The 16,154-nt window shown below is 33.9% G+C and overlaps 1 protein-coding gene across 5 annotated transcripts in view; it reads right to left on the minus strand.

Annotated features, from left to right (window-relative positions):
• LOC126855860 (maternal protein pumilio-like) overlaps positions 1 to 16,154 on the minus strand; it is an 80,076-nt gene that overhangs the window by 44,213 nt on the left and 19,709 nt on the right. For all 5 annotated transcript variants that reach the window (XM_050603887.1, XM_050603886.1, XM_050603885.1 and 2 more), the window contains 3 exons: positions 15,746 to 15,845; positions 15,516 to 15,646; positions 13,408 to 13,756 (listed from right to left, as the gene is read on the minus strand). In XM_050603887.1, the coding sequence (XP_050459844.1) occupies positions 13,408 to 13,756; positions 15,516 to 15,646; positions 15,746 to 15,845 (580 nt within the window). The remainder of the gene's footprint in view (positions 1 to 13,407; positions 13,757 to 15,515; positions 15,647 to 15,745; positions 15,846 to 16,154) is intronic.

A 16,154-nucleotide genomic window follows, 5' to 3' on the forward strand; every position in this document is an offset into this window, starting at 1 on the left:
GGATCCTAATGACAGCGAACGAAAGAGAGCTTCTTCCCTTTCACGCCATAAAAATTCTTAGAAAGTTTTCAATGGATTGCGCGAAATCTTTATTACTTATATATTTATATCATTTTCATATCGCTTTAATCATAATTGTTCAATACGAGAAAGAAGGCATTCTGAATATTTGTAAATCGGCAGAACAATATTTCCGCAATTTTCACAACAATATAAAATTGACGATTTAAATGCATCGCAAATAATATAGATGGTTTCTTGATAAAATATCCTAGATATTGTTTGCATCGAGCTAACGTTTCACCAGTATGCCATTTAAACTTTCCGAGAAAATAGAGAGAGATTCTAGTTTTTCATGGTTTTTTAAGTATTTGTCTTTCATTAAAACGGTTTCCTTTTCTACCTTCAGCGCTTTGTTTCTATTTCCAATCTTTCATTTTATTTTATATATATATATATATATATATATATATATATATATATATGTGTAATTTTATATTGATTGTATTGAATTTATAAGCATATTTTTTAATATTTTATTTTGAACTCCCCTTGAAAATTCCATCATAGATAAAAAAAGATCAACCTTAAAATAAAATATTAAGAAATATACATTCAATACAATCAATATTACATATATTTTATTATTGTTATATTATTATTAAACAAAAAATTAAAGCTATTTTACTAAGAGAGGAATTTATATATATATAAAATTATTAAAAATATATTTTAGCTGAAGATTACAATAGTAAAGCAAGATATTGTATTACTATTTCCCTAATTCTACATTATATGTATACTAGGTAATTAATATGCAGGAAATTTGCATTAAACATCTATTAATAATTATAGATTAATTAATATTTAACAGCTACACAATCGTGTAATAAATTTAACACCGTCCAACAATTTCGAAATTAAAATGAATAACGTATAACAGGATTTCCCGCATGACTTGAGGGATGCAATTTAATATATACATAAAATTATTTTCCGTTCGGTAATCTTACATAGAGCCACGTGATAAGCATTGACGTAAATCATTTTGTCCGTGTACAACGTAAAAGCGTAAATATGTCGGCAACTTAGCTCGCGAGTAATTGCTATAATGCGGGTGATTTAAAACGACTATCAAGAAACGTAAACTGTTTGTGAACGCCGATATACGCGCCACGCAATACCCCTGTATATCTTACCATCTTATATTAAAACACAAAAACAAAGCAAAAACAAAAACATACACATATACATGTATACTGCCCGACAATGACTATGTTTATACGTCATCCTTTAAAATCGAGTTTAATATAACATCCGTAATTCTAAAAATGATCAATCAGTTATTCCATTCTTCAGAAGAATAACTGTAATTGTTTTAAAAACTATGGATATTTATACGTTATTAAAAAATCGAATTAAAGATGACGTGTAAATATAATGTAATATCAATGATTCGTTTCCCTAGCAAGAAAATAAAAAAATATACTTAAAAAAAACGTTATTATCACACAAAACTATGATTTACTCGGCTAGAAAAATTGCGTTATCTTTATACTCGTCATAATTCTATCGTTAACTGACAGTATACATTTATAAAATGTAATAATTACTTGTAAATATTACTTGAAAAATAATGCGACGACACAGGGAGCGACCTTCCTTCTCACTCGAGCTTCACCGTGCGACTGATAACATGACAGCGTATCAAAACAATCACGCCAATCCCCTCCCAATGTCAAAAAAATACCTTATACGTTAAATATTTTGTATAGAATAGACATTCCCACTCCTATGTTTACCTTTACTAGTACTCATTGTATCCGATTTAATATGTCTATTTCTACAGTATTTCATTCATTCGTAAATTTATGCGATCGATGGGATGATTTATTTCATGCAATGTAAGAAAAGAGAATAGGAGGACAAACAGGATCAATGATTAAATTTTAAGCTTCCTTCAATGGTCGTGTCACTTCAACCTAGTTTCTTAGCTAGCGACGTTAAATTTATTTTTCCACAAATAAGCTTTATTCTACTTGGAATAAATTTGCTCAAATTTTTCCAAAAATTTATTCACAATATATGAAAACGATCGTTGACAGGTATTCTAAAAAATTCGAATAATTGCAATAATTTAGTTTCGAGACTAAAATAATTTCGCGTATCCCGACGTGATTTTCAATATTGACAGACGTGCCCCGAGACTCGCACTTATGTCAGAACTCTTTTTCACCCTTCGTCGAGACGCGCTCTCGTTTTCTCCCGCTACTTTCGTTCCGACCGAAGTGCCTTTGAGGAGAGCGTACCTAGAGAAGGGACAACGTCGTCGCGGTACTTGCAACGAGGGTGAGACAAAGGAGCGCCCCACGAGAGTTTCACGAGATTCAAAAGAAGACGAGTAACCCCTTTTCTCGCCCCCTCCCCCTCCCCCCGCCCCCTATTACCTGTCTATATCGCCGGAACGGGTGACGGCGGTATAGACGTCGAGTGGTTTCATGCGCCAAAGATCAGTAATTCGTTCGCAGGTGAAAATACTAACGACCATCATCAACGATGCAAGGAATCGGTGAAAGGCTCGTGATCGATCGATCGCCTCGTGTTTTTCACCGGAGCGCAGTTTCCGTCTCACTTGCCAAGTTTTTCTCCCTTTTTTTTTTTTCAATTTCAATAATTATCGCTTTGCAAGAGCAGCGTGAGAAAGGCGCGTTAACTAGATGATAAATAATAATCTTTCCCCGATACAGATTTATTCGCGCTTGATAGAAAAATTATTCGATACGCGAAGAATTAAATTGCGTAACTACCTTCGCGTTGGCACAGTTCTAATAATAAGGGATCTCGAATAAATGGATAATATTGTATGTGAGACTCATTTCATTAAATTTGCAAGCGATTATACACAATTTTCTCAATTGGCGGTATTATAATTTCGATAATGCGACGTATCGATCGTAACACCTGCCTCCTCAAGGACAAAGAGATGCAAAATGACAGTAGGGCACACGAGGAAGTGAAACGCGAATAGCATCGTCTGCTTCTCTCTCTCTCTCGTCGTCGGCCATGTCCAACGGTCTATTGTCTCCCGAGGAATCTTCCCCTTTCCCTCATACGCGTTGCCTCATATACTCTGATATGACAACAGGGAGATGGAGACAGAGAAGCAACCGCCATGTGCAAGCGAGAGCGATGACGTTATGAAAGAGAAGGATACTCTCGATGACGGCGAGTGTAAAAATTAGAAAAGAGAACAAAAATGAATGATGGATGAAGAGAGAGAGAGAGAGAAAAGAAAAAAACTATGAGAATAGATGCAAAGTAGAATACGTGAATAATGTAGCAAAAGCGGAGTATGTAGTGTAATATATATTGTAACTTCTTCTCTAAAAATTAGACAAATATTTAAAAAAAGAAAAAACGGAGCAAACAATATAAAATTGAAAAGTTCCTCGAGTTTTCTCTATTTTTTTTTTTTTTTTCGTTAATAAACTTTCTTGTATCGCGAAATAAAATCTTGACTATTACAAATTAAGGTGTTTGGAAGAGTCCGAAAACTCTTACACGCACATACACACACACGCACACATACCAACGAAATACTTGTGTACAAGAGGAGGATAACTTGGCGCATTTCTCTTCTCTTCAGTCTTATTTTTTTCTAGACGTAGTTCTTAATGGCGAATAATACCGACGCGCAGCGAGAAAATCCACAAGTTTCTCGCAATTTCCCGGCACTCCTTTACCTCGACTCTTTTCAATTTCCCTTACCTTTTTCCCGAGACTTGTAACAACCCCGGTAAAGAAAAAAAAAAAAAAACTCCAGGGTATCGATGATGGTTGGCGTGCATAGAGTTGCAATGCCGGCGAAAAGAAGAAAAAAAATTAAAAGATGAGACGAGATGAAACGTAATGGAGAGAGAGAGAGAGAGAGAGAGAGAGAGGAGCAAAGTAAAAAGGAAAGAAAGAGAGGGATGAGCGAGACGAGATGCCGCGATGAATCCTTATCGCGGTCGCAACTCTACTCTACCGTATTATTTTCACGTCGGAAACTTTGCTGCGTCGACGATGTTACATAAACGCATAAATATGTTTACCCGCGTTAAAACCCTATGTGTGATTTCTGAAAGGCGAGACGACATTCGCGGTATCGGAGATACGCCCATCCGATACACACACACGCTGGACTCGCCAAGGTGTGGTCATTGATTCGAGCCACCCTGCATGACGTAGGAGGGGGGAGTTCGATCATACGTTACTTTAACAAACGTAATCCAAGAGAATATATGTATATATTCGACAATATTTCGAATCGACAATTCATTTGATGCCCGTCAAACATATAATAAAATTGTACGAAATAGTATCGGATATTTTTATCTGATTCGCGCTTCATAAAATTATTATAAAGATTCTCGATAATATAAAGAAGGGTCCGCGATTACTTCCACTTTTAGATTAAACAACGATGCGATTAAAAGGCGTCTTTCTTCTCTATCGATAAACTATCAACGTAGAAATTGCCGAAAGTTGAGAACCATCGCATTCCAAGGGATGGATGAACACGCTAGTTCGCGTGTTATATACGAGAGCTCTTTGTTTCTCTCCCTCTCTCTCTCTCTCCCTCCCTCCCTCTCCCTCTCTCTCGATGTATCTCTTTCTCTCATTCTCAGTCGACCTGTCACGTGTCCTTCTCTCGGCTATACAAGCTTTCAACCCTCACGTGAGACACGGCTCACCCTGCCGCCACTCTCTCTCTCTCTCTCTCTCTTTCTCTCTGGAGTCTCTCTTATTATAATAAAAAATTTCCACGTGAGCGCGACGCTCGCGTATATAAATATACTCGGCGACCGCGTTCAACTTAAAGAGAGTGCCCGACTGCATCTACCTAGCTAGCTACCTGTGCACATGCACCTGTGGTGTTGGCGTAATAAACATCCTAGACTGGGACACAGCGGGGGTTTTAATCGCGCTCAGAAAAAGGGATCGGCATAAAACGGCCGACCGATATTCGCCCGTCGCGCTTTCCACTATTTCTCGTTCGTCGACGACGTTATTAGCGTTAAACGTGCGCAAAGTTCATCATATTTAACGAGTTTATTAATCAATCTTAAAAAATAATCTAATACCAGCCAAATGTTTATATTCACGCGTAATGAAAATTTATATTATAAGCAATAATTTTTTTTTTATGTAGGAAGAAATAAAAATATAAAAAATATATATATTTTCTAGAAAATATATGTTCAAAAAATTTAGAAGATTTGAAAGATATGAAATATAACACTCATTTGCGATTTATTAGCTCTCGTTTATTCTAATTGATTTTCATAATTTTTCAGTCTCGATTTCTGTGGAATATTTAAGATTATAACAAAAAAATATATCCTACAAAAAAAAAAAAAAAAACCAAAAAAAATTATGCAAAATTAAAGGCAAAATTTTTTAATATAAAAAAGGCAGTTTGTTAAATTATCGTGAAAATTTTTTCGTTTTAACCAACCCGTGCGTGAATGAAATCTGCCATCCTAGATTTGACAAGTTTTATCTCCCAGATTTGTAATCAGCGACATAAAAAATCCTCAGGATCCAATTTGCATGGAAATTAAGGCACTTTTAATCGCAGTAGACGGAACGTTAAGCGCAAAAGGGTACCGTTGAATTACGCGAGCGCGAAATCCACGCGCTTACCGCTAAAGTGAATAACGTATGCGCTCTTCCACATTGAAATTTAACAACACGAAGAAAAAAAAAATAGCGGCGGCACGATCTCTGAGATCCCGGCGCGCTTGGTTCTTTGCCACCGAAGGCGAGGCAGATGAGGAGGCGAAAAAAAGGGGTTGCGACCGAAGGATGGTTGAAGTGACAGTAAAGAGGCTGTGACTCAAGTCTAGCCTAGATCCGCGACTCTCCGCGGGTGATCCTAGATTTTTTTTTTTTTTTAATTAGAGAATAATAATCCAGCCACGGGAGGGATACTCAGAACTCCCTCGTGTCTCTTTTACGACTAATGATCTTTCCTTCCGTTTGATTAATAACTCGTATACGATGTTCCTGTCCGGATTCAAAAACGTGTTATGTGACGGTAATGGAGTCGTGTTATCGATCCGCCGACATTTTACAGGCTTTTGCCGACGAACGAAATCCGTCTCGAACACGGAGGCGCCAATTAAATGTCATTAATAATAAATGACATTTCACTCGGACTAAAAATATATATCACTCTTACGGGGATTTTTATGAAAAATATTGAGTTATATAATTCCTCGTGTACATATGAACAAAATCAATAATAATGACATCTCTCAAAAAATCTTAGAACTTGAAAAGAAAATAATCATATTTATAAATGTATCTTATTTCGATTAAAATTAATATTTCATTTTTTCGATATCAATAATTGCAATTTAAAGGAAATTTTTTTCCTACAGTCGTGTTTTTTTAAATTTCTAATAATATTTAAATTCGTCGATTTTTTCATCGCGGAAAATAAAATTTTTAATAAAAATCCGGATATGTGCGGAGGATACGAAAGTATGGAAGCTCCAACTAAACTTAGCGTAATGATTCTCTCTCTCTCTCTCTCTCTCTCTCTCTCTATATATATATATATATATATATATATATATATATATATATATATAAGAATATGTACGATTCGGCCCTACCTACTTTTAAATTTACACGGCTATTTGACTGGATGAGTCATCGGTCGATTTTCCGCACGTGAAAGGCGCCGCAACGCAGTGATAAATTTCAATAAGGTTCAACCTTGACCTTTCTTCATTCGTTCCGTCTATCATCGCGACACGGAGGAAGCTGGCGAAGAAGTTATGCGATTCCAACCCGGATGATCTGACTTGAAATGCGAATAATATGCGAAGATACTGATATTAATAATAGATGTACGAGCCAATTTTCTTGCTCTAATAATGTAACGAGAACAAACATCGCTCTTTATAATAATTCAATTTAATAAAAAAAAAAAAAATAATATAAAATGATTCAATTTATACTTTCTAATTTATTTTTTAATTTATTTTTAATTTATATTTTAATTTATATTTTGTTATTAAAAAAAAATGCTCAAATTAAATGATAGAATATTTTTTGACAGTGTAAAATATATATACTTAAATATTTCGAGACAAACTTTAATAGAATTTCGATGCTTGATATACAATTTTTTATTAGAACAATTAAATATATCGCGTTAGCATTGTTCGAAACGAAGGGAATCTCTCTTTGAAACGAGCGCCAGGCGCGTTTTCCACGTTCGTAAGAGTGAAAAATAATGAGGTAAGACTACCACGTGTACGTGTGTATGCGCAGCTAAAATAGCATATGTCAAGAACATCCCAGGCTTGGTTTCCACAATCTCTGTGTGAAGCGCAGTAGCGGCTCAATATAGTCAACAAAGAGTGTCGTAATGAAGCTATACTACGGTTTGCTACTCTTACTTGATTATTTATAGGAAACAGTTTACGAGAGGGGAAAAAAAAAAACAAACTTTCTATATACCGTTATTTTCTTTACTCTCTCGCTTAATAACGTAGATATGACAAGTTTTTTTTATATTTAATCATCGCGACAGATTGCGATATCCCTTCCGAGACACTCGTCTCGGCAAAGAGACTCTTTGACCCCTTCTCCCCTCCTCCTTCCCGCCCTCATCGCCCTCGGCTTTCTCGTCGACGAGCTTGATGCGCAAAACACGCGCAAAATTTTCAAGACGATGACGAGTGCATCGAGACAGGTGTCGGAAAAATGAAGAAGTATACTTGTCTGACTCGGCAAAAATTATTACATGCAATTGGCGGAATGCAATTCATCAACGACTGGTCGGTCCTCGAATGCGTAAAGAAAGGGGAAGAGAGAGAGAGAGAGAGAGAGAAAAGGGTGAACAACAAAGGTAAATGACGCTGGTTTACAGAAATGCTAGAAGGACGACGATAAAAATTTGACATTTGCACCTTTAAATTAAAAAAAAAAAAAAAAAAAAAAAAAAATATTAATATAAACTTATTACACGTATAATATAATAACGTCATTAATTAATTTGGCAAAGAAAGATAAATTCTGCACATGAGAAATAAACGCGTTTCAAGAATCTCGTTATAATCGCGATGGAATACGGATTACACGGTATTCCGGTGGAGAAAAAAAATTTCAGAAGGGAAAAAAACTATATACCGAGTCGCTGATAAATCGAGAATGGCTGAATCACTCAGCGTGAAAAATGGCGGGGAACAGCGAAACGAAGACGCGAAGGAAAAGGAGCCAGCGCGAGCTTTACCGTAGCCGAGGTATGGCCGGTTATGTTATGTAAGAATGCCAAAAATATCATCGAATGAGTGACAGGCACTTGGCCTATTCGGCCATATTCGTTGTTAGACAATTTGAGGCACACGAATTATTCATTAAAATAGTGGAATCCTCCACCTTATCTAGCAAAATATGCCCTTTGTCACTTCCTTAGCCGTGTTGAAATTTCGATTTCTTTTTGCAGCGAAAATGTCGAGAAACGTCATCACGTACAATATTTTTTCAATTTTAAATATTGTGTACTTTTATACTTGAAGTTGAAATTAAATATAAAATCTTCTAGGAATTAAAAAAAAAATATGATTAATCATTTCCTCTCCTTATTCACATCAGATGAAATTTATTTTAATTTTCTGAAATTAAATTAAATCGAATAAATTTTACTGTGCAATGCGCCCAAATTGCCTGACATCCGAAAGTTAACGACAGCCTAATCCAATTCTGACAACGTATAGCGAACTTTATATTTCACTGTCAATCGCAACGATCGGTTTAACATAAATTTCAGGTAAAGAAGTTGAAAATTACAAAAATCATTTTTTACTTATTTTACTGGCGGAATACTCACAATTTGCAGATCTAATTTTCGAGAAACTAAAATATGTAGAGCGAACGACAAGATAGTTTTTGTCTTCATTTGTATTATAAAATCTAATCATATTTTCATAATATGTACATACTTATTACAGATAATTTTTCAAAATAGATACGCTGCTTTAATACATTAACTGAATAAAAATCTAATTTTTTTCATAATTTTAAAATGTACATCTAAAAATATGTAATTGTCAAAAGCAAAAAATATTAATAAAATGTTATTCAATTTATTTTATATAATGTTTGACATTTATTTTTGTAGGCATTTTTCGCAAACAAATTTATCGATTTTTTGACGATATATTAATATAAACGAAACTTTATACCTTACACAGTTTTCGTCTTATTCTCTAAACAAAGATTAAAATGTCAAACGAGAAGGGGCAAGATAATTGTCACTCGAAGCAACAAATAAATAAAAATCAGCTAATATCCAACCGACAATGATAAGAAGCAGATCATGCGGAAAATCTAAGATCGATAGGAGAAACGCACGAATGGCGGATATATTCGAGATAGAATCTTCGAATACCCAGGCACAAATTGCGCGCAAATGGAAAACGATTTTGATGCCCCGAAGATTGTAACCTTCGGGCGATGATACAGATTTTCATCGGGATGTAGAGTCATTGCACTTTATGCTGAATGGGCAGCGAGTCAACAACCCGTTCTCTCTCTCCTCTCTCTCTCTCTCTCTCTCTCTCTCGCTATCTGTCAGTATATGTTCACACACATACATCTTTACCGTCTTTTTTTCCTTTCTGTCTCTCTCTCTCTCTCTCTCTTGCTCCCGCGAGAGGAAAAGCAAAGAGACGGAAAAGGGAGAAAAGGACAGAAGCAAGGATGAAGGGAGTCGAAGAGAGGGTGAGAGGTCTGGGAATCGCTTCATGCATCGAGGAGCACAAGCGCTCGCGTAATAACACGATCGGAAGGCGAGCGAGCGAGCACCGTCTCACGCGTGCACGCACTTTTCGTGCACGGATAAGCGTGCACTCCCCCGCGGGGGAGATGTATATATATATATGTGTGTGTGTGTATATATATATGTGTGTGTACGGCGGTTAGACACGGCGAAAGCACCGAGAGCGTACGCGCCGAGTTTCCTCGTCAAAACGCGCGTGCACGCGCTCATGATGCGTGCCCGGAATGAGAGCGTACGTGCGTCCTATTTTTATATATACGACGCACACAGGACGGCCGGCGAGCGTTACGAAAATCTCTATCCGACGAGTGAAGGGAGAGACTCGAAGGTCGACCTTTTTTTTTTTACCGAGTGAGGTAGACCCGAGGTAATAGAGGTATACGCGGTTTAACAATTAAAACCTGTGAACATATTTCATTATCTCGTTGAATAGTAATAAAGTTGTAATTCTTTTTTTTTTAATATATAATTTTATAAAAAAATTTAAATTTATTTTAAGTTTCTTTTTAATTTTTTTTTGGTACGTAAAAAGAATACGTTTGTGCGTATAATTTATTTGTCTCTAAGCTAACGTCTTATATTTTATATAAAACATACATATAAAAGCTCCTTATCTTTGTTTCTCTTTAAAAAAAGATTTGACAGCGACTGAAGTGGAAGCTAGAAAAATACTCGCTCTCTAAACACTGCATATATTCACGGAAGTAGAACCTGCTTGTCAGGTAAAATTAATACGTCGCGTCTATCTTTTTCCAGACATCTAGTCTTGTTCACGGTCGCCGACGACTTTGCGCAGCATTTTGCGTTTTCATCGAGGCGTGAGACGCCTCGAGTAAAGGGAGAAGCGAGAAAATACGAGAAGACTGATGGCACGATATTCTCTGCTATCGCGTTAGCAACAATCTGTCTTAAAAAAACCTAGTTAAATATCATTTACGATAATTACAACAGCAAATTGCACGCTATAGAAATTTTGATAATTAGATTAAATAATTACTGGAAATAATATATTTATATAACTTAATTTCATCAATAATAATATTATTTATTAATATTATTTTAATCTCTCATTTATATTCAAAATCTCTATACATATATATTTTTTATAATTATTATTATTAAATATATATATTATATTTAATAATAATATATATATATATATATATATATATATATATATATATATATATATTATAAATGAATTATTATTCCATACATGCAATGTTTGTTAATAATTAAAATAAATATGTTGCTATAATATAAAAAAAATATCAATTGACCACTATAGTCAATGATAACTGATGACAATCGACTTGCTGTTCTCGATGAGTTTTGTTCTTTGCGCGGAAACTACTTGGTCGCGGCTTTTTCCCGAGAACAATGATCAGCGGTGGGTATCATTTCCCGTAAGCAAGAAAGCGCGTTACAATTGTCCAGTCTTTTTCTTTATTCGCAGTTGTCTTAATCAATCTCAATCAACACGGAAGAGAATCTATTCAACCCTTCTTTATGTTCGAGAAAGAATTTGCTATCTCATTCTAGATATCCAATATTATCAGAAGCTGATAAAATTGCATAAAATTTTCCACGTTTGCAAATTCATATTAATATGATATAAAGAATAAATTAATGACAAGAACGCAATTATATGCTCGGCGATGTGTCCGAATATAAACACTTTGACGAGATGCAAGAACGCTTAGTGGTACCGATATACCGCTGTTCTATTTTCTGAATAGATGCTCAAAGTAGACACGTAGAGAAGCTGTCACTCAATGATTTATACGATCGCCGGTCCCCCTCTTTTAAACCCGTGTAAATCGCCACCTTTTATCGATACGAGGGCCGCTTTTATGAGGCTGAATAAAAAAAAAAGTATGCTCTCGAGAATATTACACGATCAAGGCCGCGCGAGTAGTATCTGTATTCGTCGGACGAAAAGAGGAGAAAAGAAGCCATTTAAGCGAGATAAAAAAAAAAAAACCTCGCCTGGTCGAAATGTCATACGATTTATCTTGTGTCGCGTTAAGCTACACACAAACAAGGACATACATTTATAAAATATAATAAGAAAAAATAAAATTAATCTTTTTTATTTTAAAATATTCTTTTTTTGAGAAAGTAAAACAAAAATAATATTATTTCTCTTTTTCATAGAATTTGTTATTACATAAACTTCTCTGTTCTTCAAATTATTATCATCTCTTATTTTTCAGCATGTGTATAGTTTTTTTATTTACAAATTGGTGTAAAATAGTTTTTACGCGCAAAAAGATTTTTTCGGCTTAACGAGGAAATACGCTTTAAAATAATGAAACAAAAAAAAAGTCAAGAGACTAAGTGTTACGCGATAGTTGTGTCAAAGCCAAACAAATCGGTCCTGTCATCGAAAACGAGTGGATAGTGCGTCATATGACACACGTATGCAAAATGATGTGTGCGGGTATGTGTACATAGCTATTTTCTTCGGCTTGACTATTCGAAAATAGTGATGCTTTAATCGCGTATCATGTGATTAAACTGCGACTAAAGGCTAGAAAACGATTTGGAAATTGAATCTTATTTCGCGTTACGTCATAGTAATCTTCATCGACAGTCCGACATTTGTCATATTACGTGGAAGAGCATGGATATCGTCAGAATGAATAACAAGTTTTTTAGCTGAGAGCAGCACGACTAAAGTGATCAGATATTTTGAGAAATTTGAGTAGCATAGCATTTTTAAAACTGTTAATAAAAAGTTTTTATAAATATGTACACTTCAAGATAATAAAGATTCTCTCCTTTTTCCCTTATTAGGAAACTTTCATTAATATATAACTTTTGCAAATAAAATATTAATATATAAACATTAAATTTTAAATATATTAAATATTAATATACATATAAACATTGCAAAAAAAATTCTTTTCTACTTAAAAAAATATATTAGTTTAATCTGTAACAATATTAATTTTTTAGAATTAGTCTCTTCATTTCGAGAATTAAAAAAGAAAAGTTAATGAAAATAAAAGCTTTTATTTTTTATGGAAAGTTTCGTAATGTCTTCTGAAGTGAAATAATCATATCTAACATCATAGTAATTTCGGGGTATTGTGGAGCTATGTAAGAAAATTTTCTCAGAAAAAATCCGTATGAGAAAGAGGTTACAAAGCTAGCCGGTACAAACCGAATATGTATTTCTCAAGAATGAGCATTTACTACGTAATAGAGATTAATCTCATTGCAGTAACTACATTACAACAATGAAACATTATAATTGTTTTACAGGAAGTGTAAGAAAAAGAAAAAATTTTGTAAGCGTATATTATTTACGTCCAGGGGAAAGTCTCATATTATATACATATTTAAGTTCTTTCTATTCTATATTATCTGTTCTTCTATATCTTAAAATTTTATATTCATATAATTGCAGAAAGTCCCCCTTGTATTCTCTATTTTTTTTCGATACTGAATTAAAGGTGCCATCTCTTTTTATAAAAAAAAAATTGAAAGTAAAGAGATCTCAGCGCCTTCTCTTCGTTATACAATAATGCCTAAAAAAAGGGTAACAAAACGTGACTTACCTGTACGTCGAAATGCGTTGTAGTGTCTTGCGGCTGTGGTGGACCCTGCTGCTGTTGCTGTTGCTGCGAGGGCGGTGGACCCTGCGGTGGCGGAGCTTGCGCCCCGAAGAGTTGTGCTGCCGCATGCGAATGTGGATGTTGCAGATGATGAGTTGGTGGGGCCTGGTGATGTTGCAGATGATGCGGCGGTGCAAACGCTGCCATAAAGTGTTCTTCGCTGCCGACAACGTCAACCCCGGGTTTCAGCAGCACGACGCCACCACCGCCAGCGCTTACAGCCAGAGTGGCGGCAGCGTTTTTCTGAAATTCCTCTTCGCCCGGTGATGGTTGACGGCTTCCAGGTGTACGACTGTAATGAAAATGTGTAAAAATCAGTTAGATTAAATATAAGAAACGTAATATATAATTATAAATTTAATTAAAATAGTTTGATAAACAAATAATTAAGTTTTTATCTACTTTTTCACTTCAATTTTAATAATTCAATTTTATTAAAAATTATATATAAGCGTATCTATACATAACAAAAAAACGAATTTAAACAAGTTTAATAAACTGCCGATTTTGCAGCAAACAACATTTAATTTTATTATTAAGATCCTCGGGTTAGTAGAATCATTATTTCCTATTTCTAGGCAAAAGGCAGTTAAAGAAAGAGTTAAGAGTTAAGAATCCTGATGTGACCAATCTCATGAATAATTTCGCATAAAGAAATCACGCAAAATTCTATATCTACGCAATTGACTGCATGTCGTATAACGGTACTTTGCATAATAGTAACGCATATAACAGGATGCAATCCGTAAGTTCAGACAATCCGCTGATCTTGTGAGAAAAGAAAGCATGTAATGCTCATGCACGTCAATGACGGCCATCAACGGTGACCTAATGTCATTATCATAATGACGCAAAAAACTGCAATAGCACTGCATTCCTGTGGTTGCACCACTTCCCCTTTAATCAATATGTTGGAAAAAAAAATTTGAAAACTGTAACATGACAAAACAATAAATTTTCATTTAAAATAAAAATTATTGTGAAAGAAAGACATTGTGTGTGTCAAGTATATCCTAATTTCTTTTTTATTAATTATAATTTGCGAAAAAAATTTCACAAGTAAAATTAAAACTCAAAATTCTCAAACATTTCAAAAACGAAATTGATGATTTAAACTGATTAAATTAATTTAACAAAAAAAAAAAAAAAAATGTAATATGAAAATAACAGGCATAAAACAGAAATGCAACCTAAGAAAGGTGATGTCGGTAATATCATTGAGGATTGTGCTTTCTGTTGAGTGCTACTGATGGCGCAACATTGCTGGAAATCGGGCGACGAGCTATCACGAAAGGAAATAGTGGAGAATGTGATGTCATCGGCCGCGCGTAGTACATGCCCTTGACAGTTATCGTTATTACGCTATTTCATCGTGCTACTTGCGCGATGCATGCGACATATAAAATGTTAAGATAGAATATATTAAACCAGCGAGACTTATACCTAGTATTACTATAACTTTCTACGATTCCTGTTATAATTTTTTGAATAATTTCAATACTTATAAGATTTAATAACTCTATGATTATATTATACAGCTGGCTATATAAACTATATAATATATTTTAATTACAAATTCAACCTAGAGTAATTATTTCTGAATTTATTTCTAAAGTAATTATTTCTAACATTATTATATATTATTATTTTGTATTCATTCAATATTTATTATTAATATTTAATAAGTATGTCAAACGCACGGAAAAAAATCCCATGTATATCTCGATTTTATAAGCTAATAAAAGAAACTGTTTGTAAAAAAAAACTTGAAAAAAAAAATAGTAATAAACATTCAGTTTATTCAATCCCGAAATTAATTTCAATATTCATTGTACAAATAGTTGTACAATAAATTCAAAGTATAGATTTTACACATCAAAATATATATATTGTAAAAAACAAATTAATTAAATAATCTTTTAAAAAATGATCAAGCTCGCATTAAATATCAATTTATATTTTAGAAAAAAAAAATATATTTGAAATATTTTGTATATATAATGTATTCAATATCAAATAATTTTAACAAAAATAAATTTCTTAAAACTTACTTAAATCCTTTATCTTCGTCCAGACCGTTTTGAGATGCTAATCCGTTACCCTGAGGGCCAGAGTCATCCTTTGTACTATCAAAGGGACTTGCCGAACCTTTCTCTTTTTCTTTCTTGTCTGCATCGGTATTCTGTGATAAAATAAAAATAAAATAATAAAGCAATATATGTGTGTATATATATATAAATTAATAATAATTTTTTATCCAAGCATTGCGTATAATACTCACCAATCTTAGAGAAACCATTCGAGGTTCCAAATCTTTTGGTGTAGTGGGACTCGATCCAAGAACATATTCAACCATTTTAACTCCCAAACCACCTGTTTCGCTGCAAAAAAGAAAATGAGTTGCTATTAGAACAAAATTCGGATATTGAATTTATAATCAATTCTTTTCTAACATCAATTTTATGAACATTTTTTAATAATTTTTTATAATTTTTCATAATTTTCGTATCAATTATCTATCTTGTTCATTAATTACATTGTAATTAAAATTATATTTCAATAATTAAAGCCAACTTAAAATCGTAAGATACAAAAAATTAATATATAATATAAGATTTTCTCATCTATTTATATCATCAAAACTTAATTCGTCGAAAGACTTTTATTTCTCCAAATAACAGTCTTATAAA

Source organism: Cataglyphis hispanica, chromosome 17 (genome assembly GCF_021464435.1).
Source record: "Cataglyphis hispanica isolate Lineage 1 chromosome 17, ULB_Chis1_1.0, whole genome shotgun sequence".
NCBI classification, from domain to species: Eukaryota; Metazoa; Arthropoda; class Insecta; order Hymenoptera; family Formicidae; genus Cataglyphis; species Cataglyphis hispanica.